General features: G+C 43.6%; 1 protein-coding gene across 4 annotated transcripts in view; it reads left to right on the forward strand.

The window, feature by feature from the left end:
* LRP8 (LDL receptor related protein 8) overlaps positions 1–24,380 on the forward strand; it is a 169,850-nt gene that overhangs the window by 127,691 nt on the left and 17,779 nt on the right. For all 4 annotated transcript variants that reach the window (XM_030278755.4, XM_030278756.4, XM_072932653.1 and 1 more), the window contains 2 exons: positions 3,353–3,481; positions 17,849–18,211. In XM_030278755.4, coding sequence (XP_030134615.4) covers positions 3,353–3,481; positions 17,849–18,211 — 492 coding nt within the window. The remainder of the gene's footprint in view (positions 1–3,352; positions 3,482–17,848; positions 18,212–24,380) is intronic.

A 24,380-nucleotide genomic window follows, 5' to 3' on the forward strand; every position in this document is an offset into this window, starting at 1 on the left:
TGAGGAGGGGAGGTCCTTGTTAAAAAGCATTCCTTAAAAAAAAAAAAAAAAAAAAAAAGCTGACAGTGACAATTAAACCATTGCTGGGGGAAAGAGGAAGGTAGGAATTTTAAGTTCCATAATAAAAGTAGTGGAAATACTTGGGGGAACAGTTCATTGGCATGGCAGAAAATAATTAAACCATTTTCATATTGAGTTTTCTCTGTTGTAAAAAAAAAAAAAAGGTTTTGGGTTGGAGCTTCTGAAGAACCTGGGGAAACCACAAGGGGCAGTCTGGAGAGGATGGGGAGTTATTTCAGCAGAGATAGAGGAGCTGTTCAGACCTGTAAGATGATGTATTTCCACAAAGAGCGCTCTTTTCAGTCTGCTGATGAAAAGTCTTGTGGGTTTCCCACCAGCAGAAGCTGCTTAATTGCATTTTGTGTATGCTCTTAGAGTACCTGTTTGGTGAGAACCTGACAAATGGTCTTCTGAAAGTAAAATTTTGTTTTCTTGGGCTTTCTTGAATATACACGATGTCCGGAGCCTGAAAAGCACAGCAGTGGCACAAGAGGAAGCAAACAGTGGGGCGCCAGTTAGGCTCTATGGTTCTCTGAAAGACTTTGTAGCCTCCTCTAAAGAGAAAGAAGAATGTGCCATTGGTAGTGAGTAAATGGAACCTTCTTGTCTTCTTTGCTCTTGTCTCCTTATAAATAAACCATTGTTGTCCATCCTTGGCATTTGCAGTTCATTGTGATAAATTGGTCTTGATGTGTCTGACATTTCAACCAAGTTGTTTAATGGTGCTTTTCTGAAAAGGCAGATCTTGCTATAACTTGCATTGGTCCAGAATGCATCCAGGGAAAGAGCTCTCACCATCACACACAGCACTAACCCTTTCCTTTCTGCCTGCACAAAGAGGGAAGGAGGAAGTAAAACATTTTGGTCACGTCAGCCCAAGAGACCTGGGTTTGTGTAGCCGTGCACAGAAACAGAAATGTTAAAGTTGCTGAAAGCCTCTTTAATAGTGTGGACAACAACATGAACTCCACTTGAGTCTGTAGCCTCTCGGAGGAGAGGGGAGGAAAACACCCAACTTGCTGGAAATGCAGGTGTGTTTTCATCACAGTTTTGCTTTGAGCTTTGTGCAAGATCCCCTCTCTGTTAGCTGCCAGTGCTTACAAGTCGTTGGCTTCCATGCAACGATTGCTTAGGTGCAGAAACCACTGGAACACAAAGATTTGAGCAACTGTGACCAACAGCAGCTTCTATTGCTGCATCCCTGAAAGTTCAAGCTTTGATTTATATATTTTAAATGTCTGTAATTATTCTGTCAGGGAGATGATTAACATAGAGGTTGCTTTCCATAAATAGGAGCCTTCTATTCATACCTTTCCAAACCTTTCAGCTTCTCAAAACTATTAAGTATCTGCCCACAGCAGCCAAGCAAAAGTAATTCCTGTGCTTTTAACTGTGACCAGTAGGTAACCTTTTTGCTGGTTAATGATCCCACTGTGTGATGATGCCATTTTAAGATTATATTTCGCCTTCTTCAAAATCAGGGGTGTGGAACATGTTCTTTACCTGTCTTGACCCACTTGGTTCTCAATGGAGATTTACAATGAGGATGGAAGACCTGGTCCTACCTGGCATTGAAATAAATTCTCCTTTCCATCACTATTGCCAGAGCAAGAAGAACTAGAACAATTTTTGGGGGATGTGGACCAATAACCTGATTAACAAATGTCTCTGTGACATTTTAGTATCCCAGTTTGCCCAGCATGCCAGTCCAATCCAAACCTTAATGATGTAGTTGGGCAGAACAAAACCTGCAGCTTAGAGGGGGCATAGGACCTGGCCTGAGTTGGCAGATACACTGATCCTGGTGGAGTCTTGTTGGGGAGCCTTTCCAATGTTTTCTATTACTAATTTGCTGGAAAAATAATCCCAAAGCCTAAGTAAGGATCCTTTTTTTCCTCCCCCCTGTAATCATGCAACATTCATAAATGTTATTTAGGTATGCAGCAAGCAAATTTCAACAGAAATGCTGTCATGCCACAGGGTTATAAAACTTCATTACATCTGTTATGAACTGTCTGTCTGTGGCAGAACCTAATTTTTCTTGATGTATTGGTTGCCCACAGCTTCTCAAAACTGCTTCTTATAACACTTCAAGGCGCTAAGGCAGAGAAATGCAGGGATTAAATGGCACTGCTCTGCAAGTGGCTGATTGATGCTTTGGGGCTGTAGGATGCCCTTTCACAGCCTCCTTGTGTAGGTGGAAGGGGAGGTATAAATTTCATCTTCTCTCTCAGCACTTGGGAAGCTGATAGACTTTGTGTAAATACCTTTACCAGGGCAGGGTAATGTAAAGGTTTTAATTTAGAATTTAGGTTCCCACGTGCTCAGTACATCTGCAATTATACACAGCACTATTATCATTAATACCAATGGAAGAAATATTTTAATACATGTAATTTTTGAAGAGAGAAATGGGTGTGTTTAATAAGCAAATCCTACCAAACTGGATGATGATTCTAGAATGCTGAACAATTGTTTAAATTGTGGAATGTTTTGCATTTCAGCAGCCTTGTCACAATAAAAGTAGATCTGTTGCTCTTTATACTAGTATGAAGGAAAGAAAAAAATAGGAATTTTAGCAATGCAAACTAGTTATGAGAGAATGAGCTTCACAGCTTACTTGGTTCCAGATAAATCTGGCAGATTATTTTTCATAGTTGTCTTCTTGCCTATACTGAGGTTTTTGCTTCTGCAGATCCTCCTATGTCTCTGTGTCTGACATCACAGTTGCCTTCAATTTATGCAGTTAAGCTCAATTTGTTAAATATCTGCAAATTCCTGCTTGTCCTTGCTGCTTTTTCCTCAGCTTTGCTGACCACAGTCTGCCCAGATCATTATGTTTAGAAATTGCATTGCCAAACCTAGATGAACAGCATTGTACTAAAATGAGGGAATTGTTTTTTCCTGGCTGAGCTGGAGGTGGTGTGTGCAGAGCTGCTGTGCTGTGTGAGGGCAGTGACTGAGCAGCTCCACTCAGTGTGTTGGGCAGGGAAGCAGAACCTGGTGCTGCACTGAGCATCCTTCCCTAACAACCAGCCCAGGTGCTCAGCTGGAATCCCTGTTGGTCTGTTGGAGCAGCTTTCTCAGTTAATTTTGGCTGAGAGGGACAGGAAGGGCCTCGTTCCCAGGGCAGCCTGATGGAAGAGGCAGCAGGTTGATTTGGGATTTCATTCCACTATGTCTCAGGATTGAGCCATTCAAAGTCAAAGTAACTTTAACAGCATAAACAATGTTAGAAATGTTCAGAAAAATGTTTAACTTCTGATTATTTCATTGATTTTTATTCTTCCAGCCAAACAAGTGTGTCCATCGGAAAAAATCAGCTGTGGAGACTTAAGCAACAAGTGCATCCCGTTGTCCTGGAGATGTGATGGGCAGAAGGATTGTGAAAGTGGAATTGATGAGGCTGGTTGCACTCCTGGTGAGTTAATACAGATGCAACATCTCCATGTAGGACTATAAAAGTCCTGGAGTGACTGTTACAAATTGCATGGAAAGGGATGACTTTTCCTGCCAACAAACTTACTCTGCTTTGCAGTGGTAAGTGGTGACTTCTAGAACCAGAGAGGAAAGGATTCTCCAGTTGGGGCTGGCTGGAGAATGCATGAACTCCATGTAGAATTAATTCTTTTTATTAGGGTTAACACTCAGGTGATATGGAAAGAACTTAAATAAGGTTCAAACCTTCCTCTGTGGTAGCTCAGCAGGTTCCTGCTGTATCCTGTGCAGGGTGGGGACAGACTCAGGCTGCCTTTGGCTGGGGTAGAATGGATAGGCTGGACACTGGTGGCTTGTTGGTTTCACTGGACAGAGAGAATGATGTACTCTGTACCCATAACTGTTTTAAATTCAGTCCCTAAATGGCCATTGCCTTTCAGAAGACCTTTCTGTGCTGAATAAAAGAGCCCTTTAACAGTGTTTTCGGTCTGTGAAAACTCCTGCACTGTGTGACCAAACCATTTCTCAGGCTGCCTTTTTGGTAGACCAAAGATATTAGTTCTTTATGCTTCTTGCTGTCAAATATTCTCTTTTGAATGAATGCTTGACTGATTCTTGTGGCTCCCTTTAGTATCCCATTTGGTTTTCCAACTTTGTTTTTACACAGACCACCAGAATTTAGGGAGTATCAGTCTTGCTAGTCTGTGCAGAAGTAAAATCACCTTTCTAATTTCTAATACTGTTCTTATTAATTTTTTTGTGTGCAAATGATCCCAAGCTTTTAAGAAGCTCACAAAGTTCTGTGTATTCACCCATTCCTCAATATTTCTAGTCTTGCATGTGGTATCAGCAATATTGCTTTTACTTCCAGGTTGCTGGTGAAAGGGTTGAATGGTTACATTCAAGCACAAATTGAACTTTCTTCATTTGAAAACTGGATTTGGAGCTCTAATTCCTGCCCAGTTTATAATCCACATTATGTCTTTCCTTTGAAGATGTATAAGGAAATATGTTTTACATGAACATTTTGTGGCTCTGTGTGGAGTGCTGTGGACAAATTTATTTCTTTGCACTCAGCTTTATCAAACAAAATATTATCAAACTTTTAACTTTGTGAACAACTTGTTCCACTATTTAGCTCTCTTTGTAAAAGTATTTTTCTTAAGCCTTTTTTTCTTTTTCCTTTTATTGATTTTCCATGTGAAACTCTTTGTTTTCTCTTTGACATGTACATTTTTTTTCTTTGAATGGGAGGCTTGAATTAGAGACAAATTCAGAAGATTATTGTAACTGCTATTTTCCTGATATGAGTTAGTGAAATTAGAACAATTTTTACACTGGTGGCTGCCTCCCCTGATTTAATGCTGCTGCTCACACCAGTGGGAATGGTCTCACTGAATCTTTTAGTTATAATAAAAATCTGCTTGAAATTGCTTTGAATTTTTTTTCAAAGCCTTAGATAACCCCCCAAAATTAATGTCAATATGTTCTGAATGCCACATAATTTCAGCATAATGATGCCATTAATGGATTTGGAAATAGCTGAGTGTTTCTGGTCTGGATGTTTCAGCATCTCTACTCTTGCTTAGCTTCCAGTTTTAGTGCATGTGCAGGTTCTTAAAAAACTTTAAAAAATTTAATCCAAGGACAAATTACCACGATGCTTGCTGGGTAACTGGTGAGAAATGAATTAGTAGCTTTCAACCAATGTCTAATGACTGAGCGTTGTCCCCACACACTGGAAATCTCTGCTGAGTCTGGCTGCAGGATGGCTGTTCTCTGGCATGAGGACCAGGGGAAAAGGCATTGACAGGTAAACTTGCAGCATCCTGGGTGGGTGCAAACATCAAAAGCTTCCAGACCTAAGATCTCAACTCAGCATCTTTCAGAGGTCAGAACTTGCATTGAGAGGGAAACAGGAGGCAGTGCTGAATGGCTGTTGTGGGAGCGCTTTCAGGGAGGTTGCTTGTCAAATGAAGGTCTTTTCCTCATGGATGAGAACAATTGTGTGAGCTTGTGGAGGATTGATAGCTATCCTCTCCCTTATCCAAATCTGATAAACCTCACTAAGCCTATCCACTGATACTCTGTTAACATTCCCATTTCTTCTCTGGTTAGAATCCTCCTTTCTCTTTTTCCTCTTATCTCAGCAGCACACAGTATCCTGACCACTTCAGACCCCTTCTTCTCTTTGTTTTGTTCATCTCTGCACTCAGGTTTTTATTCTCATTTTATAAGAAGCTTCAGCACTGCCTGTCACCAGCAGCCCCTTGGAGCACAGCACCCTGTCACAGAGGCTGCACTCCTCACAAGCTGACCAGCTTGTCTATAAATAACACATCTTGCTGGATAAATGTTTGGAAGGGGATTTATTTGTGCTCAGAATAATTTCTGTGGTGAGAGCCTGCATGTGCAATAAACAAGTGCATGATGACTTGAAGATGGTGTGAGTGAGGGCATCCAGAAGAAAAACCCCTAAGCTCTTTCCAAATCCATGTTAATAAAGCTATTACTGCGACCTCATTTGACACTTCAAAAATATTTTAACTGTGTATACTCTTGCTTTTTGATAGGAATAACTGGCTCTTGGATATATAATTCTTCAAGAGGATTTAATATGGAGTTTATGAACCTTATTAATGCCTGCATTTCTGCATTGGTATTTTGTACCAGTAACAAGATTTTGCTGGTATCCAGGAGCAAAGCTTGGGTGTGCTGAGGCTGTGCAGGAACCTGTCCCTGTGTCAGAATGTTCACAGCCTATGTTATGGGAGGATCTCCTGCAGGAGAGGACAGTAATTATTATGATACACAATCATCCAAAACTGTAGGAACAGTGTAGGTATATTATGGTTCTTCCTCCTCCAGCAGTTTCCTTTCCAGCTACTGCTCTGAACCTTGTAATTCTTGCTGAATTTTTCCTCTCAGAATGATATCACTGCGTTTTGAATCCCTGTGAAATGTACCCAGTGCAGACACTGGCACAGCCAGCTGGGGGGAAAAGAAGCTGTTCAGAGACTTGGGGGCAAAAGTAGAGAATCTGAACGAGGAGACAATGGTGTGATTTTCACCCTGTAGAAGAACTTGTCAAAGGAGCAATGGAAACTGAAATTCTTTCACCTGCAATGGATAAAGCACCAGTGATCAGGGATCCAGATTTGTGTCTGCACAGGCTGTAGTTGCACTGGGGGCTAATTGCAGGTGTTAATCTTGCACATAGGTAGTTAAGTGCTGTCTAAATAACTGACTTCCAACCGACAAGCTTTAAGAACACTACTGACTTCCAGTGCACAAACAGTTTTTGAAAATGCAAATATCTGCCTTTTTAAAATAAGAAAAATCTTTATTTTTCAGTTTTTGGAGCAGGAGTAATTTGAGTCTTCACAATACCAGGTGTGTTGTAGTCATAGGTCAGGGTTAGCAGTGTTGAATTTGCTGGCTTGGAGGTGCTGGCAGCCTCCTTATTTCCCTGGTGAAGGTTTTCTGCTCCCAGTGCACCCAACCTTTGTCACAATGGATTGGACAAGTTTAGGACTGAGTTTACTGAGACTAAAAGAGAAATTAAGTAGGAGAGGCTGTAATTAAAGTAACATAACTTGGGGTCCATCTGGACTTGGCTAACTACTGCAGAACTTGTTAAATCTCTGCTGAGAGAGAAAGTATGCAGTGTTTTGTCAGCTGCTCAGGAATGCAAAGAGCACTTGAGAGTGGCTTTGGAAGAGGGGAGCTGCCATCCTGTACCAGGTGAAATGGCACAGAACCCCTTCAGTGCACACGTGTCCCTCCTGAGGGGACTCTGGGATGCTCACAGAGAACAAGGCTCTGGCCCCATCTCTTCTGGTTGTGTCACTGGTTCTCACCTGAACCACTGCTTCCCTCAATATGGAAATTGTGTCTTGCAGATGAGGAGTTGGAAGTGTGCACCATTTTCCCCTTTCCCTACAGTCGGATGGAGTGAAATGATGAATTCATTGATATATTGACAGCAGAATAAGCTATTTATCCATGGTTTATTCTGCTGAACTGTAGCACAGAGACAGTGACCATGGGGAGCTTTTGCAGGCAGTGGACATACTCACACTAACCTTGTGCAGTTGGCTGAGGTGAGAGACAGGAATTCCTGCAGGAGCCTCATGCTAGTGACAGCCTTGCCACCCAGAGCATCTTCTTTTGGACCCTCTCTTCAGACTTTTCATTGCTGACCATGTATCTCAGAATTAGTTCTACATTTTCAGCCTTATGATATGACGATCTGCCAGATTAAAAGTGTACAAAGTGGATAAAGGTTTTTTAAATTTGTAAGGAAAACCACAGTAAGCACAGGTGTGCTCAGCTTTAACCATGTGTCCTTGCCATGGCAGCTCACAGGCTTTGTCATGTGTGTAGATCATTTACAGGATCCCACTTTTCTGGCACAGCTCCAGGCTCATGTGTTACTTTACAAAAAAGCAGCAGCCCCTCCAAGTGAGGAATCCTTTTCTTGGAAGGCCCAAGTGCAGAAAACTTTGAGTCAGCTCTTGCCAGTGCCCTGGTTAACAGCCCTCAGGTCAGCTGAGAACCATAGGCTGAAGGCAGAATTTAAAGCAGGCTAAAGCTGTTCATCCCCTCCAGCAGATCCACCTGGTGATGAACCAGCTGAAGGAGGGAAATTGCAAAGCTGATTTAAAGTCACCTTTCCCTACTCTGCACCTACGCTCACATGAAGTGACCTTTCTATTGACAGTTAAATTGTTTTGTCATCTTTCATCATTGTCCTGTAACTATAAAGAGCATCTTGTTGTCCCAGCACTGTTTTTATTTTTGTGCAGTAGAAGGTGTCAGTATTTTGCATGAGTCACACTCCAGTGCTCCCCACTGGGATTTGACCACACTGATCCAGTCCATTCCAGATCTCCACTGATCCTACTGAGACCTTCTAACCTGGTGATAATGTGGCACTGATTTTATCTTTCATTGCAGTTTGATTAATATGTGCTTTTGTCAAAGTTAGTTCTGTTCACTGCCTGTTAATGAATTAACATTCATTATGTGCTGTCCCTCAGTCAGCTCAGAGGGGCATCGAACCCAAAGGATCAGATTTTATCATGCATTCTCCCTGAGAAACCCACCCATTTTAACAGGGTTAAAATCCATAACACCACAGTCATACCTGTAAAAGAAATATTTATCCACTATCATTATTCATTATTTTAGTATGTGATGAAAAGAAACATGGCTGGTCTGAAATTCCTGGCATTTTCTAGAGGGTAGCTGTAGCTTCAGTGCACTTGCCATGGTGGAACAATTTACAATTATTTTCAAGAAGAAAAAAAAGAATTGCTAGATTTAACAAATGCAAGTCCTTCATAAATAAGATAAGGTAGCACAGCAATGATATCCTCTGGGCTTTACATGATGTTTAATTACTGGACAGCTGGAGGGATTAATGCTTGTGCATTATGCCGTGGCTCTCAGAAATTAAACATGTACAGCTGCCACTTTATCACTGCTTAAAGTATTAGAGCTCCTTCAAAAGCAGTAGTAATTTGCAGAAAAATCCCCATTGTTATTTAGGAAAAATCTCAGCCCGTAATCACATTTGTCCTGAGTTCCTTCAGAACAAAATGGCAAGAAGGAAAAGAGATTGGGAGTTTCATTTAATTGCATGCTGACAGGAAAAGTGAAGGTAGCTACATTTTTAATATATTGGAGGCTCATTGTAGTTAAACATGATTAAACAGTATGTGAACTTAGGTTAGAGGTAAGACAGTCATTGTGTAAAACCAGAATTAAACCCTAAAGCCATGGCCAAGCTGTGCCAGGGCTCTGCCTGCAGAGGATGAGGGCACAGTGGCTGTGCCTTCCTGCTGCTGCCTCTTGAGCTGAGCTTTACAAAGGGAGATGTGTGGCACATCTGCAAATGGAGCTTCCAGCACCGAGTGGGGTTTGGGGGTGGCCTGTGCTGATCCTCCTCACAGAGAAATTGTCCCTGTCAGTGTGCCATGAATAATTTATTCTCTAAAGCCGAGTAGATGAAAACACAGTCTGAAAACAAGACAATGCAGCAGTGGTACTTCTGCAGCATTGCTCTGAAGGAGCGTGAGGGGAAAAGGGGGGATGCAAAGAACAGCAGGAGCGCACTCACAGCCCCACACAGACACATCCTTCACACCCCAAAGGATCATTGTTCACAGAGGGCTGGAAGAGGGCCGTGAAACAACTGCTTTTATACAAAGATTTGTGGATTCTGCACTTTAGCTGGAGACATTGGCTCTGATTCTTTTGTCCAATCTCGCATCATAGTGGCAGAAGAGCAAAAATTGGCCTGTAATTATGTTTATCTTTTGGGTAGTCTGTCTTTCAACAGTTAAGAGCTCCTAGAGCTGAAACAGTCAAGGGATTACATCTCTTATGGCCAAATACAATTGTATTTCATGTCCCTGAAGTGGTTTCTTCATAGGAATGCAGTTATAATTTTGAGTCTATTCATCCAAAAATCACGAATCTGTTTAGTTTTATTCAGGGAAATCTTGCCAATGATGATGCTGTGATGGCAGATATGTGGGTAGGAGTTGCATCCTGCAGTGGCCACCAGTACATATGTGTTACACTAATTAACAGTTCTGCTTCCTGAGCATATGATCTGAAGGCTAAATCAAAATCAGTAGCCTGAACTCAGCGCAGTCCTACGCAGGAGAGGACCATGTCATGTTTGATGCAAGAGGGGGGAAAAAAAAGAAGTTGGTTTATGAGTCATATTAACAGATAAAACTAATCTGAAAGTCATCTTAGTGGCTGAAATATTCTTTTCGTAGAGGATGATAGAAGGGTTGGGTTAACTTTGCTTTTACATTGCAAAGAAATTTGTTCATTAGATAAAATGTAATGAGAAAGGTTTTGTTCACAATAAACACCACTTCATTACCCTTCTTTGTTCCAATAACCTTAAAATAATTGCTCATGTTGAGTACATCTCATGTGAGTCTTCATCTCAGCCCAAATCCAGGAAAGTGCTGTTTTCTATTCCCAAATCATAGAAACTGCAAGGCAAATCCTACTGCCATGGAAATCTCATTGCTGTTAATGTGAGCACAGTCAGCACACGACCCTTACAGGTTTAATTGCAGGCAGTGTCACCCAGTGATTAAATTTTCCATTTGAGTAGAAAATCTAATCCTGTTTTGTGAGAAATGATTGCCATTCTTTGCTGGAATTGTGGGTACACAGGTACATTGCCTACATCACGTACTAGCTGTGACCCCTAATTATCACATACTGAAAACAGTCAGGGGCTGGTTGTTTCCTGAGCAGTCTGTCAGTCTCTCCCCCTCCTAAAATCACCACAGGGACCTTGTGTTTATGGACTTGGTCATTATGGGATGTGCTTATATTCATAACCTTGAATGGGGCTACACCAAAATCTGCCAGTTGCCCTGTTGAATCCCCAGTGCTCCTTTTTTCAGGTGCTTCTCCCTTCAGATCAGTTGTTTTGTAAACCATTTTATTCCAAAAGCATCTTTTAATTGTTATTGAACCTACATTCAAGCTCACTTTGGATCACTGTTCCTAGAGAAATATGAGACATGGCTGGGTAAACTGGGGAGTAGAGAAGGCAAAGCTCTCAGCCTTGCCTTGTTTTGTCTGTGCTCCAGAAGATTTAATGGTGCACGTTCCAAATGCAGTGAATGTTTAACAGTGAACAAACTGCAAAAAGCAATATCTCCTCTTACAGACAGTTCCCATCAAGCAAAGTAAATTAGTGGAAGTGGAAATTTTATGGGCACTGACCTCATTGTTTGCAATGAGAGCTCTGCTTTGTCCCTCACTGCTCAGGTGAGTTCAAACCTGTGAGTCAGCAACGTCCAGGATTTCCTGCTTAGTTATGGCAGCAGCTTATAAATGACTTGACTGATTCTGGGGAAATGGCTCAGCTTTCCCACTGGTTAAACTGGAACTATCCCTGTGCTCAGGAATGGGTAAGGAGCAGTGACATGGCTGTGGAACCATGGGCTGGGGATCCTTGCCTTTCCCACATTTCCTAAGAATAAGCCCAATTGTGCTGTCATTTGCCAATGTGGTTGGAGTGTAGCTTTTAGGATTCTGATGAAGTCTTTCCTGAGCTGGACATAATGAAAACAGTGGGGAAAACAGGCAAGTTGTGTCTCTGTGTCAGCAGATGACCAGGGAGTTGGAATCTGCCCAGTGGGTGGAAGGTGACATCCATAGATTGGCTTTTCCTGGCAAAGTGTCTGTGATTTAAACTCCACAATGGCAAAATTAAATGGTGGTTGTGCAGAAAAGTCCATGCACAGAAATCCTGTGCAGAAAATTCATAACCACAGGGAGTCCTGCTGAATCCAAGAGGTCTGTGTGTGCAGTAATGTGGGATTTGTGTGCACTGTCCCAGGACGAAGCCCTGCTCAGGAATGCCCTGTTCTGCTTGCTGAACATTCATATATTCCTCAGAAATACAAAATTTTGTATGATAATATTAGGGCAGATGTTAGTTTAATGGCTATTATCAGATGTTTCTGAGGGATTTGCCAGATTGGTATAATTTGTAAAATTGCAATTTTAATAAGCAAGTCATGTCAAAGGGAATAGGAGTGAGCTTGTCCTGTACAGGCTCCAATTTTCAAAGTCAGGGAAAAAACTCACTAGACACTTCACAGCACATTTGTTTTCCAGTTAAATTTTGGCTAGTACCAAACATCTCCAATCTGATTCAGCTGATTATATGCCAGTCAGAATATAAAAGAGTAATAATAATGTCTTTATCCTCATGAGATCCCTGTGGGGTGTCTTGGATGATCACAAAAGCAGGACAGTATTAACCTTTGGTATTCTGACCATCCATTTTTGTCTTTCAAGCTGCTTTATTTTCCCCTTAAACCCGCTACACTGGATTCACTTGTTCTTATTTTGAGGTAATTTTCAGTTATTTAGCCAGAAGAATATTTGATAAACTACCTAAGCCTTTCCTGGTTTGAAGGGAAATTGAGGAGACCGCAAGTAGGAATTGCAACCTTATTGCACATACATAAAATTAAAGATGGAGTGTGCATACCTTGTAGATAAACTGCTTCTCTCTGTAAATTTGGGGTCATAATTAATTCTATTTCCAGATAATTAAACCACTTGGAATAAATATATGAATCTCAGGAAACACATTCAAAATCACCAAATACATTTTTGAACCAACTATTATTTGTCAGCAGGGGCTTTGGCATCTGGTTGCTGGGTTATAATTAACTAATACTATGCAAATACTGCTGCAGAGAATGGGAAAATGACTGATTTGTGTTTGAGGGCAGCGTGTGACAAAGGCAGCCAGCACATGCAAATATTAATTTGCAGGAGTGCGTGAGATGGCTCCTTAGCTCCATTAGTGACTTGAACAATATCAGGAATTACTATTCCTGCTGCAGCCTCCATCTAGATGGGCTTTTCGGTATCAATCACCATAGCAACAACCACTGGTGGGAGTGAGGCTGCAATTCCGCTGCATTATTCCCTCCATGGGAGGCCTGTCATTTTTGCAGAGCAATGAGCTTCAAGGTCATCTTCATTTACCTCCATCTCTTTTGCTGTCTTTCCTGGAGGGCAACTTTCCATGGGAAACTTGTCCTTCCAGGCACAATTCCATGCTTTAAAGACTGGCATTTGACAGAAGATCTGTATGAAATATTCAGCTATTTAGTAAGCAATTGACTGCAGGCAAAATAAATAATTTAGACAGAATTAAACCTGAAAATAAATACTAGTTAAGCAAAACTAATATGCTGACAGTGCTGGTAACTGGGAGTTCCAACATAATCTGCCCTGTCTGCACTCTGTGACCTCCTTCTCCATGGCCCAGCTCAGGGATTGGTTCCTGGGGGCCGGGGGAGCTGGGCTTGCACTTGGGGCAGAAAACCTGGGCAGATGGAGCTCAGGAATGGCAGCCCTCAGCCCTGCAGAAGTCAAATCCTAACTCTCAGAGCTTGGGAGAGTTTCTCAAGTCCAGCAGTCTCCCCTGCCAGTGTTGAAGCAGCCATGAATCAGCAGCAGATCTCTCCCTCGCTGATGCAAATGTTGGTATGCATAAATCATCCTTTGCCTGTTATAGAAGATCCATTATCAGATTTAAACAAACATAAATTTTCAGACACATTTCTTTAAGTTACTTTGGGGACAGTGTCAGAAAAATACAGTGTAATAATTCATTTTATCTTGTCTTCAGAATCAGTGGATAATTGCTGCTATCCACTTTACCACAAATTTTACCAAATAATTATCATTATTTAAGCCATTCATGTAATTTCAAGTGGAAATGGCTCTTTTGGAGAAGAGATGAATTAAATACCTGAGTCTTACTGAAAAGCTATAAAATATTTAATTAGAGATTAGCAATGACAGTGGTTACAGTCCATTGTACATAATTCCCAGCTCCTGGTAATGATGGACATACCATTTATCTCATTTTTTCAATTTTATCTAGATTTGAGGATCCATGCTTGGTAGAGTTGTCCATAGTAGAAATGTTATGTACATATATATACATATATTTGAAATGACAGCTTTTAATAAGCACCCTATATTTTTAGAGAATTCTACATCTTGAGAGCATTCTGCTTTTTTCTAAAAGCACTTAAAAAGCATCTGGCAGAATTATCTGAATTTTTTGGTGCCATGCCTGAACTAAGTGTCCCTGCTGCACCAGACTCTGACTAAAGCCTCTGGTTAAATCCTGGCTCTGGGCAAAAGAGAACCAGCCAGCACTGAAACACTAACTCCACAACTACAATCTCTCTGATCTTCTGTTATTTTATTATTTTTAACTTCCTCTATCCCAAGGCTCCTTCTGCTCTACTCTCCTCAAGAGAAGTGGCAAGAGTGCAGCTGCAAGCTGTGAGGCAAAAACTGTGACAGTTGTGCTCTACAGATTGGCACATAGCACAGGACAAAAATTAATGCAGAGTACCTCTGGTGTATTTTGTATATAGGCAAAATCACATCTACATAATCACTTAACGTGTGATATTTTACTCCTGAAACTGTGAAGAACCTTTTAACATTACAGTGCTCTATAGTAAAGTGATGTTACAGTTATGCTGGAGACTGTTGGTTAAATACATTTTTACAAACATTTCCAAGATTTCTATTGGGATCACTCAGGTTTGAAGTAGGTTTTGCACCTTAAAGTACAACATTTATGAATTTCTTCTGTGCTAAAGAAAGCAAATTATTATTTGATTCCTTGGCCTTAAGTGAATCAGCTTACAACAGGACAGGCAGCAAATTTGGAGAATGGAAACAAATTGCTCAAGTCAAAAAATACCCCAGTGATCATTTAATTACCGTTGGCACATTTCCTACCGAAATGCTCTGGAGGCAGTGAAATACCGTAGCGATGGGACTGCGAGGTACCCGGACAGATTTATGGAAGGGGATGTGAAGTAAACTGTCCTTGGGGCTTTCCTGCCCCCTGCCCGTCTCTCCGGTGCTGGGTAAGATAATTGGAAGTTTATTGATGGGTTCTTGGTGCCAGGCGGTGCCGCAGGGGCGGCTCTGCCCGGGCACAGCTCTGCTCCGTGGGGCTGGCAGCTGCAGCCCTGCCCGGGGGATCTCGGCTGTCTGCCGGGGAGGATGAGGCAGCAGGGAGGGCTCTTGGGACGATACCTGCCCTGCCATGGCAGCAGCAGAGCATGGCAGGGGTGGGTGGATGGAGCTCTGTGCTGGAGGCAGGTGTGACCCAGAGGGAACTGCTGGATCCCCCCCTAAGGACAGTGGGGATGGAGAGGGGAGCTACCAACAGCCTCTCGTGGAGAGAGCTTGCACTCTCTGGTGCTGGTGTCACACTGAACTTAATTTTTAAAAAGAAATAAAATAATCATGACCGTGCAATTTTCTAGCTAGCAATTCTTAGGCTTCACTGAGAAAGTCCTCATGAGAGGTTACAAAAGCTGAACTGCTTCTACTTTCTGGCTGTGATTATCAGTAATTTTGTATCTGTACTGGGATTTGTAGGTGCAAAGGAAGGGCTTTTGTGCAAACTTCCATTGTCTGTATCCCACTCCTATGTTTATCAGTCGCTAATTTGCCAGTGCAGCAAATTTCTGAAGATAAATATGTACAAACAGGAGGAGGGGTGAAGGTGGGACCAGAAAAACAACGAGGAGAAAAAGAGGGGCTCATTACAGTTGGTGGAAAGGAAATTCATGTACATTTAGAATGTGCAAATCATTACAATCTTGCCCAAACATTATGGATCAAAGAACTATGCCAAATTTTGCTCTCTGTTTCTGAGATTCATCAAAATAATGCCAGAAAAGCAATTTCTTCTTATCAGCCTTTATCTGTTACAGAAGCTGTACATAGCCATAGAAATATTCCTGTTTTCCCACTACCATTTTAAAACAGATTGGTAAGAATCTGTTACCTTGAATTTCCACTTTATGGAGGAATGTTCCATATGCAGTTCCATGTTATGGCTTCTCTGAAGACAGTGTTAAGTTATATAGCTGTGTACTCATCAGCAGGGTTAATAAATGATTTCTAGTTATGGGGTAAGGATGGAGAAATCTGCTGAATGGAGATAAAGAGCAGAATTTGGGTGATATTCAGGGCATTTTAATGGTCTCAAGTTTGCCATGAAAAAGAGGAAAGTTTTTAGATGCTTCTCCACCAGATTGTGCTTTTATTTCAGGTCCTTATGAGAGGGATTCACCTCCTAGTATGTTCTGTCTGTTTGGAGAGGAGAAACTTGGCTGTCCGAGGGACAGGTGCCTATTGAGGGCATCTCAGTATCTAAAATCCTCTACCAAGTGCAGAAGGAGCTGAGCAGCTCTGTTGGTGTCAAGTGGGGCAGCTGAGATTCTCGTTAGCATTTCTCCCTGCTGGAGAGAGCCTGGGTCCTGGCCAGTGCATGGCAGCATTGCATGAGGAAGGCAATCCTCTTTCTCTTCTAATTAGGTGGATTGCTGTGCTCTAACATCTGGAAAACCTGGGGCTAAACGGGACAGAACAAGGGCAGGAGGGGAAAGGGGAGTGTGTGTTTGTGTAAATATATGTGTATGTAAGTGTGTGTGTGTGTGTATATTCATGTTCTGATGTAAATGAGAGACTGCCTGGGTTATCAGGCAAAGCCCAGCAAGTTTGCCAGACAAAATGTAATTAGGCATCTGTGCAAGTGGACTGTTCCTAACTGCTGGATAATACAGCTTTATTCCCAGGTATAAACCAGACATAATATTGCAGTAGAATCCCACTGGGTTCCTGTCACTGGCTGAAATCTGGGATATGACAGGTCTTTTAGAGGGATTTTGCTGCTTTCCAGGTGCAATTGCCATTGCAGTGATTGGTACCATCTAAATGGTGTGCTCTGGTGTAGGGGCTCTGCAGATATGGCAGTAAGTAGTTCTGCTTCTGAAGACAAAAATTTCCTAAGTGCAATGTCAAAAAAAAAAAAAGCTTATTGTAATTTATATGCATTTATATTTATTGTACTTGTAATTTATCAAAGCCATAACTTCCCTGTAGAGGGCTGAAACTACTAAAGCAGAATTCCTTTGTAAGTAACTACCTCAAAGCACTTTGGGAGAATTTCTTCCATGGTTTTGGTTCTCCCACAACTTGATGGAATAAAGTGATTGCGAACTGCACTTTGTTGTAGTACCTGATAGTTTAATTTGAGCAGGCATCTCTGGTTCAGCTGTCCATTAGGCTTGCAGAGGAGAGTGCTCCACTCAGCTTCTATCTGACAAGCGCCTCATTTGTATGTTAATGTTGAGTTGTGATTTCCAGGGAAGGCATTCAGCGTGTTGTAAAGGGCCTTACTGGCAGATTGCAGCTAAATTGATGCTCGACTCACTAAATATTTACCCTACACATCCCACTTAATATGTCCAAAACCAGGCATACTGTGAAATCCTGAAACCTGAATCTGTGCTTACGAAAGTCAGGAAGCTGGTAATGTCAGCGTGGAGCCAAGTGGAGCCCCGGCGCTGCCAGCACAGCCCCAGCCTCTCCCTGCAACCTTCCCATTCCCATTCCCATTCCGTGCTGCTGTTCCCAGCCGGGGCTCACCCAGCTCTGGCCCCGGGACTCCCCTGGCTGCTCCTCGTGCTGCCCCCTCAGTTGCCACAGCCCTGCTGCCCCTCCTTCTCTCCTTCTCCAGGGCTGCCGTGGTCCCTAGAGGATGCATCCTGAGGAGCTGAGGAGGCTGTGGCCTCACCGGCTCTTTGTCACTGGGAGAAATGTTTTGGGGTAGGACAGCCCTGGTAATGCCTTTGTGCCTTTGCCCTCAGTCGACCCTAATGTGCTAAAGCTGGGCCAGTGGTGAGAGCTGGTTGGAGACCTCCCAGCTCACTTGTTTGTTTTTATTCCCAAGCCTGTTCTCCCAACGAGTTCCAGTGCAGTAACAAGTCGTGCATCTCCATCATCTTCGTGTGCGACGGTGACAATGACTGCGGGGACGGCAGCGATGAAAGGAAGTGCTCCCCTCTGACCTGCAACCCCAGCGAGTTCCAGTGCAACAACAGCGTGTGCATCCCCGAGCTGTGGGTGTGCGACAACCAGCCCGACTGCGAGGATCAGTCGGACGAGTCTGTGGAGAAGTGCGGCTACGACGCCAAAGCGCTCAACACCTGCGCGGCCCACGAGTTCCAGTGCGGCAACGGCGAGTGCATCCACCTCAACTGGAAGTGTGACGGGGACGAGGACTGCAAGGACAAGTCTGACGAGCAGGACTGCCGTGAGTGCCTGCAGGGCCGGCCGAGGGCTCTCTGGGCTGGGGTGGGAGGGCCGTGGGCTGTGTTTGAAGGCAAGGCTTTGATGTCTGAGCAGCAGCTGTGCCAGACAAGGAGCGCTTGTGTCCCACATGATATGGCTGGGTGCCCAGCCCAGCAGGGTCAGGTGTACTCCACACTCCTTCTGTGCTTTTTCCTTCAGAGTCCATAGAGGAGGTGTCAGAGCTGTTGGATGGTACCATGCCTCAGAAGAGTTCTGTTTCACTAGAAAGACAAGGAGTGAAAAGTGGGGGAAATGTTCAAAGCCCTCAGGCTGCATGATGGGGTCACAGCCCAGAGGTTAGAAGCTGCTATGCTAAAGGGAATATATGATCAGCAGGAAAAAAAAAAAATCTTTTTCTGCCTCTGAAGTTGGAGTATACTGAACAAGGCAGTCAAGAGAAGTACCTCTGAAGAATCCAGTTTGAAATGCATTTTGAGCTTGGCTTGATAAAGGCAGAGAGCTAATAAATAATGGATTTCTTTTCAGCTGGCTTCATGCATTTAACGAGTTGGTGTTGGTATGTGTGGTATTTTGAATATTTCACCCATTTTTAGCCACTAAACTGTTCAAGCTGGTCACTTACCTGAAGGAGGAGAGAGAAGAAAACAAGAGCAAAATGTTTTGCTGGAATATTCATAATGACAAGATTGAAATTAAATATTTACATAGCTGTTTATATTTAGCAGCTCTGACATTGGGCCACCTCTGGGGAGGGAGGCAGCAACCACCTAGAAAACCCAGGGATTTTTGCAAGGTATCTAAGAAAATGGACCACTTTTGCCAGCACCATCTTTTCATATCCATGACACTACCAAAGCCAGGCTGGTGAGCAGCAACGTGGGAGAGCCCTTCAAGGAGCTGGGCATCAGACTTCCTTCCAGGCAGAGAAGGAGGTGTAAATTCAGTGGCTTCTTTAACAAGAGAAGGCTGTAGTGAATCCTAGACACCACTGTTTGCACTGCAGGAGAGCAGAGGGATGAACCATAGGTTACCCTGGAGCTGCTGTGCTTTTAAAATTGCCAAGGACTCTTTTAAGAGAGGCAAGAGCTGAATAGGAGAAGCCAAAAATGTTTTGTTAGGAAGAGAGCAGCTCTGGCTGCTGGGTGCAAGACTGTCAACCCCTCCCGGGGAGAGGTGGATTGGGTAGGCTGTCTTTTCCTACATCTCCAAGAAGGTGCTAAAGCTGCTGACAGAGCTCTTGGGCAGCAGGTACCCAGGCAGTACTGCCAGGCTCTGAAGGACCACAGGGACTACAGAGTCAGGAGACAAAGTTGGTTCCTGGCTCTGTTTCAGGAAGGCCATGCAGAAGCACAGCTGCTGGAGATGGGCACTGCTGGCTGGGGCAGCCTGGGTGGTTTGGTGCCTGTTTTCATTCTGAGGCCTCCTGTAGGCAGTCCTGTACCTGTGTCCCCTCCAAATCAGGGCAGTGGCAAAGGCTATGTTAGAAACAAGGTGAAGAACTGGTGTCTGGTACAGGGGACTCCAGCAGAACTGATCTCTGTCCCATGGGATGCATTCCCTGCAGTGACAACAACCCAAGAGGATGGCTGAATTTGGACAGCTCAGGAGAGGGAAAGGTGAGCTCCCTTCTATTGCCAAGTGGAGAAGCTCACTGATGGTGCTTTCTCATTAAATGCTTCTTAAATTTCAATCCCTGTTCAACTTGAAATGTGAAGTCTTTTACGGGCCCCATTTATTTTGACATTCTGCTGGGTGAGAGGAGTGGGACTGTGCCCATGTACCTTCCACAGGCAGAGGGCTCACTGCTCCCCAGCTTCTTTCCTTGGTGTGGCAGGCACCGGCCATGTCCAGCCCTGTCAAATTGCCGAGCTGGGAGGCCCGAAGGAGCACAGCTCCACCAGCCTCCCTGAGCTGCAGAGCAGCCTCGGCCAGCAGCACTTCCAGAGGCAGCTCCCAGGACACAGCTGGACACCGCTGCAGCACAGCACGGTGCTGACAACCAGTGGAGAAAGGGGGAAATGTGGCAGAAGTGACTTGAGAGAATTCTGAGTAGTGGAGATTTAGAGCATCGAGAGTCTTTCCAGAAAGTCTCAGTCCAACACAATGTGCAATTTGCCTACGTGGGAGAAACAAGCACATGAGCTGACTCTGCTGCCTTCAGTCCTGTGGATTGGGAAACAGTGGGATTCAGAGCCCCATTGTTGTAGCTACCTCAGCGCTCCTCTGCACACAGTGCCTGGTTCTGGTTGCACCCCAGTGCCACAGCAGCGTGTGAGCCCACGGCCGTTCGTGCTGCATGGATGGGATTCTCTGAGGCAGCAACTGAGAGAGGCCTTGCAGCACTGAGTGCTTCTGTAGCTGATGTGTTGGCTGGGTCAGAGCCAAAATTAATGTTGCTTCCCCATGCTAAATGCAGCTGCTGCTGGAGTGCACCTGCCTGCAGTAAGGGATATTTGGGAGCTCTGGAAACTCAGCCTCACTGCTCATCTGTTGGACTGAAGAGTTTAGGGACCTTTCTGATTATTTTCATCCCCACAAATTCTCTGAGATCAGAATCATAGGACATGCAGAGAGTTACAGATGTGTGACACAGCTCTGTCAGCGATGGCACATGGGCCCCTTGGCTGGACTTGATTAAAACTGCAGATCCCACCACTACATCTTCTCTTGCAAATGGAGATCATATGGGGTTTGTGCAGTATAAACAAAGGGATGGGAATTAATGCTTTAAAAAAAAGGTCATGAGGCCATCAACCGTCATTTGTTATAAACATTTTGGATTGGTAAATGAGGAGAGTAGAAATGAAGGGTGACAATTGGTGAACAGGTTTTGGCAGCGAGACAGCAAATAAATGGGAAGGAATGAGTCATTTCAGGAAAGCTGTGTGAGAACATTGGGTGGCTGGGGTTTTTTCCATAGGATATATATTCAAATATGTATATATGTATATTTATAAAATGAACATTAGGTTAGATTTATTAGTCTCCAAATCTGGAACAGTTATATTTTAAAATGTCCTTTGCAACTTGCATTAAGGCATCCAGGAGGGAGTATAAATAATGCTTACAACTGACAGCAAGAAAACACACCTCTTGAGACCTGACCTCACACTTTCCTGCCTCTGTCTCCCCATCTATAAAATGGGATTGATGCATTTTGCAAATGTTAGGATTTTCTTTTTTGGGGAGGAAGGAAAAAACTGAGGCTCAGGTTTGGAGTCTGAAATATACCTGCTGAATTTGAGCGATGCAGCTGTGTGCCCAGGATTTGTAAATGGGAAGTGTGTCTCTTTGAGGAGGCCTGTTAATTTAGCAGGGCTTTGGTAATTAGTTTTGTATTTGATTTGCTGAGGAGATGGCTGTAAAACTACTGAGATTTCACTGATTTAAACCTTCCAAATTAGGCATGGCAATTTTCTGAATATCTTGTGCAAATAAACAGCACAGCATTTCTCTCTTCTTGGGTTATTGCTTTTCCTTGGGAATGACCTTAATGGGAACCTGCTGTCAGCTCTGCCAGTGGGGTGAGATGGGTTACTGCCTTGACTTCAGGATAATATGGAATTCTCCTGAAAAATGCAGCAAAAATTAGAAATGCTATACATGCATTTTAGTGCCTTTGTAATCAGTAAGAGCCATTATTGTATCTGCCTTTTCTACATGTCTCTTAAGAGACTCAGGGGCTGTTCCTCAAAGGTCTGAACTTCCACAGCTGTGGTGGAGTGAGAACTGAGCCAGGAAACCCAGCCTGGTCTCCAAACTTCTGTCTCTTCTTGAAGCAAGGCTTTATGCAGTGGAGTACAGCACCACATGTGTTTTGCAGTCTCTCTAGCAACTGAGCTAAGAATTGTGCTGTCATTTTTCTCTGTCTTGTGATGCTTGTGCAACATTGTCTTTGCAATTCCTACTAAATTCTCCTTAATTCGTTTTAGGATTAGAAATCTTTTTGTTCTTAGCATTTAGCTATAACTGCTTTTTAGAAGAGCTTTGAAGATTACAATTGAAGACAATTATAGGTTTTATAGCAGCTGTCTTCCAAATCTGTAGCTTTTGTCACACAGATTTACTTGATAAACTGGAGACCTGTTTCTGCTCCCGAAAAGTTAAAACCACATTGGTTTTATTTACATGTTACACTTTTGTGAGACGTTAATATTTATAGTCAGAAGTGGAGGACCATCCTATCCCACATCCACACATAGAAGTTGCTACAGAAAAGGTGAAGCAAGCTGGTTTCAAGTTAGGGGTGAAGACAATAAATAATTTTGGCAAAGGAATTTTCAGTGAGACAACTGGAAAGCCCTTGCAGTGGCCAAGGTTTAGCTTGGCAGAATTCAGGGTTTCCTGTGGAGGGAGGGTGCTTTCTCCATGGTCAGGGCTCCCCAGGCAGGTGGCTGTACATGCCAGAACAGTTTAAGCAGAAGTGATTCTGCCTCCCTGCAGGAGTCCTTGGTGCCACTTCCAGACCTGTGCTCTGTGACTCTACCAGACCACAGCTTTGTTTCTTTCCCTCCTTCATTTTTCTGCATTTGGTAGAGCAGCAGATCCCATGTGCTTAGTTTGGAGCTGCTGTCCCTGATGTCCCACTGAGGTTTCCCATTCCTGTGCCTGGGTTTATTAGCTGAAATGTGGCAGCACAGCTGGTCTCATAACTGTGCTTATTGCTTGGGATTTTTTTCTCACTTTGCAGCTTTTTATGAATATAGTGCATATGGCTTTCCTCTCCAAGGAGCAGTGCTATTTCCAAACTTTCCTCATGTGAATACTGTGTATTTCTAATGACAGGATTTCTCCCTCCCCCTCCAGCCCTGCAGTCGTGGCTTTTCCTGTCTCTGATGCCTTTTGCTGGCTGAAGATGCACTAGAACTAGTCCAGTGAAGCAGTTATGAACCTGGGTCCTGCATCCTGTGGGATGCAGTCACCATAATGTGGAATCTTTGTACAACTGATACTTTATGGTATTGATGCTGGCTCACTTCATGTCTGCAGCTCTTCCTTGGCTATCTGAAATTACTCATTTTTATATTAGAACCAGCCTGTCAAAATGTCCAGGGCAGTCTGCAGACAGCTCTCACCTCCCATGTACTAACACCAGTGCTGGCCTCCCCTCACTGCTCAGAAGCGTTGATTTTCTGTCAGCCCATACCAGGACACAATCACACGATGGAACGGCTGGAATCAGGAATTCTCCAGGGTGTGCTGCCTTAACAGGATTTTAAGAATACATCTGATGGGCCTTGCAGAAAAAAGCTGCAAAACATGTCCAGGAATGAGGAGCCTGTTTTGCCAGGCTGCCTGAACCTTGTGTCAGTAAAGGGTTGGTCCCAGCTAGGGAGGTCTCTCATTCATTGTAACTTGGGGAGGGATATATGACTGCTCTTAGCATGGTCAGTGCAAAGAGTCTGGTTTATATTTTTCCCCAACTTTGCTGTTTATCAGATCTGGTTTGAGTCCATTATAATCTGACTTGGAAAAAAGAATTTCAGGCATGAAAACTGGGCTGATATTGTGGAGGTGTTTAGGGCTGGCAACCCCAAGAAACATCACAGTGCAGTAGAGCTCTTCTGCCTTCTACTGGGCTGTTGGCTCACGGGCATTCGGTAACCTGATGATTGTGTCTCGTTGCTGCCTATCCCTACTGTGACCACACTGCTTTGGCAGAGTCACTACAGGTCTCTTGCCTGGGCCTTAGCCCGAACATGTTTCGAAATGTATCTGAAATGTAATTTTTTCTGAAGGAAGGATAGCTGAGGAGGAGTTGCCTTTGCCTACCCAGAGTCACTGTATACTCCCAGCCAGAAAGCAGCTTGGCCTCCCACAGACTGCAGCCTCCAGAGCTGCCCATTGCTGGGAGTTTTGCTGCTGCTTGCTTTGTTCTGTGTCACCTGAGAAGCTTCACTGCCAGCATTGGGTCTGTTTTGACTGGGTATCCTCATATGGGCTTTGCTGCTGTTTTCCCAAGGATGTAGAGGGTGATCTGGGACAGCAGAGGGGCACAGGAGAACAGTGGCTGAGGCAGCTGCTGCCTCTGTTGCTCTGGTGGAAACAGCCAATACTCTGACTTTTGCTGACAGAGGATGCAACCCCAGCAGTGTCAGAGGGACATGGCTGATAGGTATTACACAAGAGACTGAGCTCTATGTGGCTGATGCTTGAATGTGTTTTCTTAA

Source organism: Taeniopygia guttata, chromosome 8 (genome assembly GCF_048771995.1).
Source record: "Taeniopygia guttata chromosome 8, bTaeGut7.mat, whole genome shotgun sequence".
NCBI classification, from domain to species: domain Eukaryota; kingdom Metazoa; phylum Chordata; class Aves; order Passeriformes; family Estrildidae; genus Taeniopygia; species Taeniopygia guttata.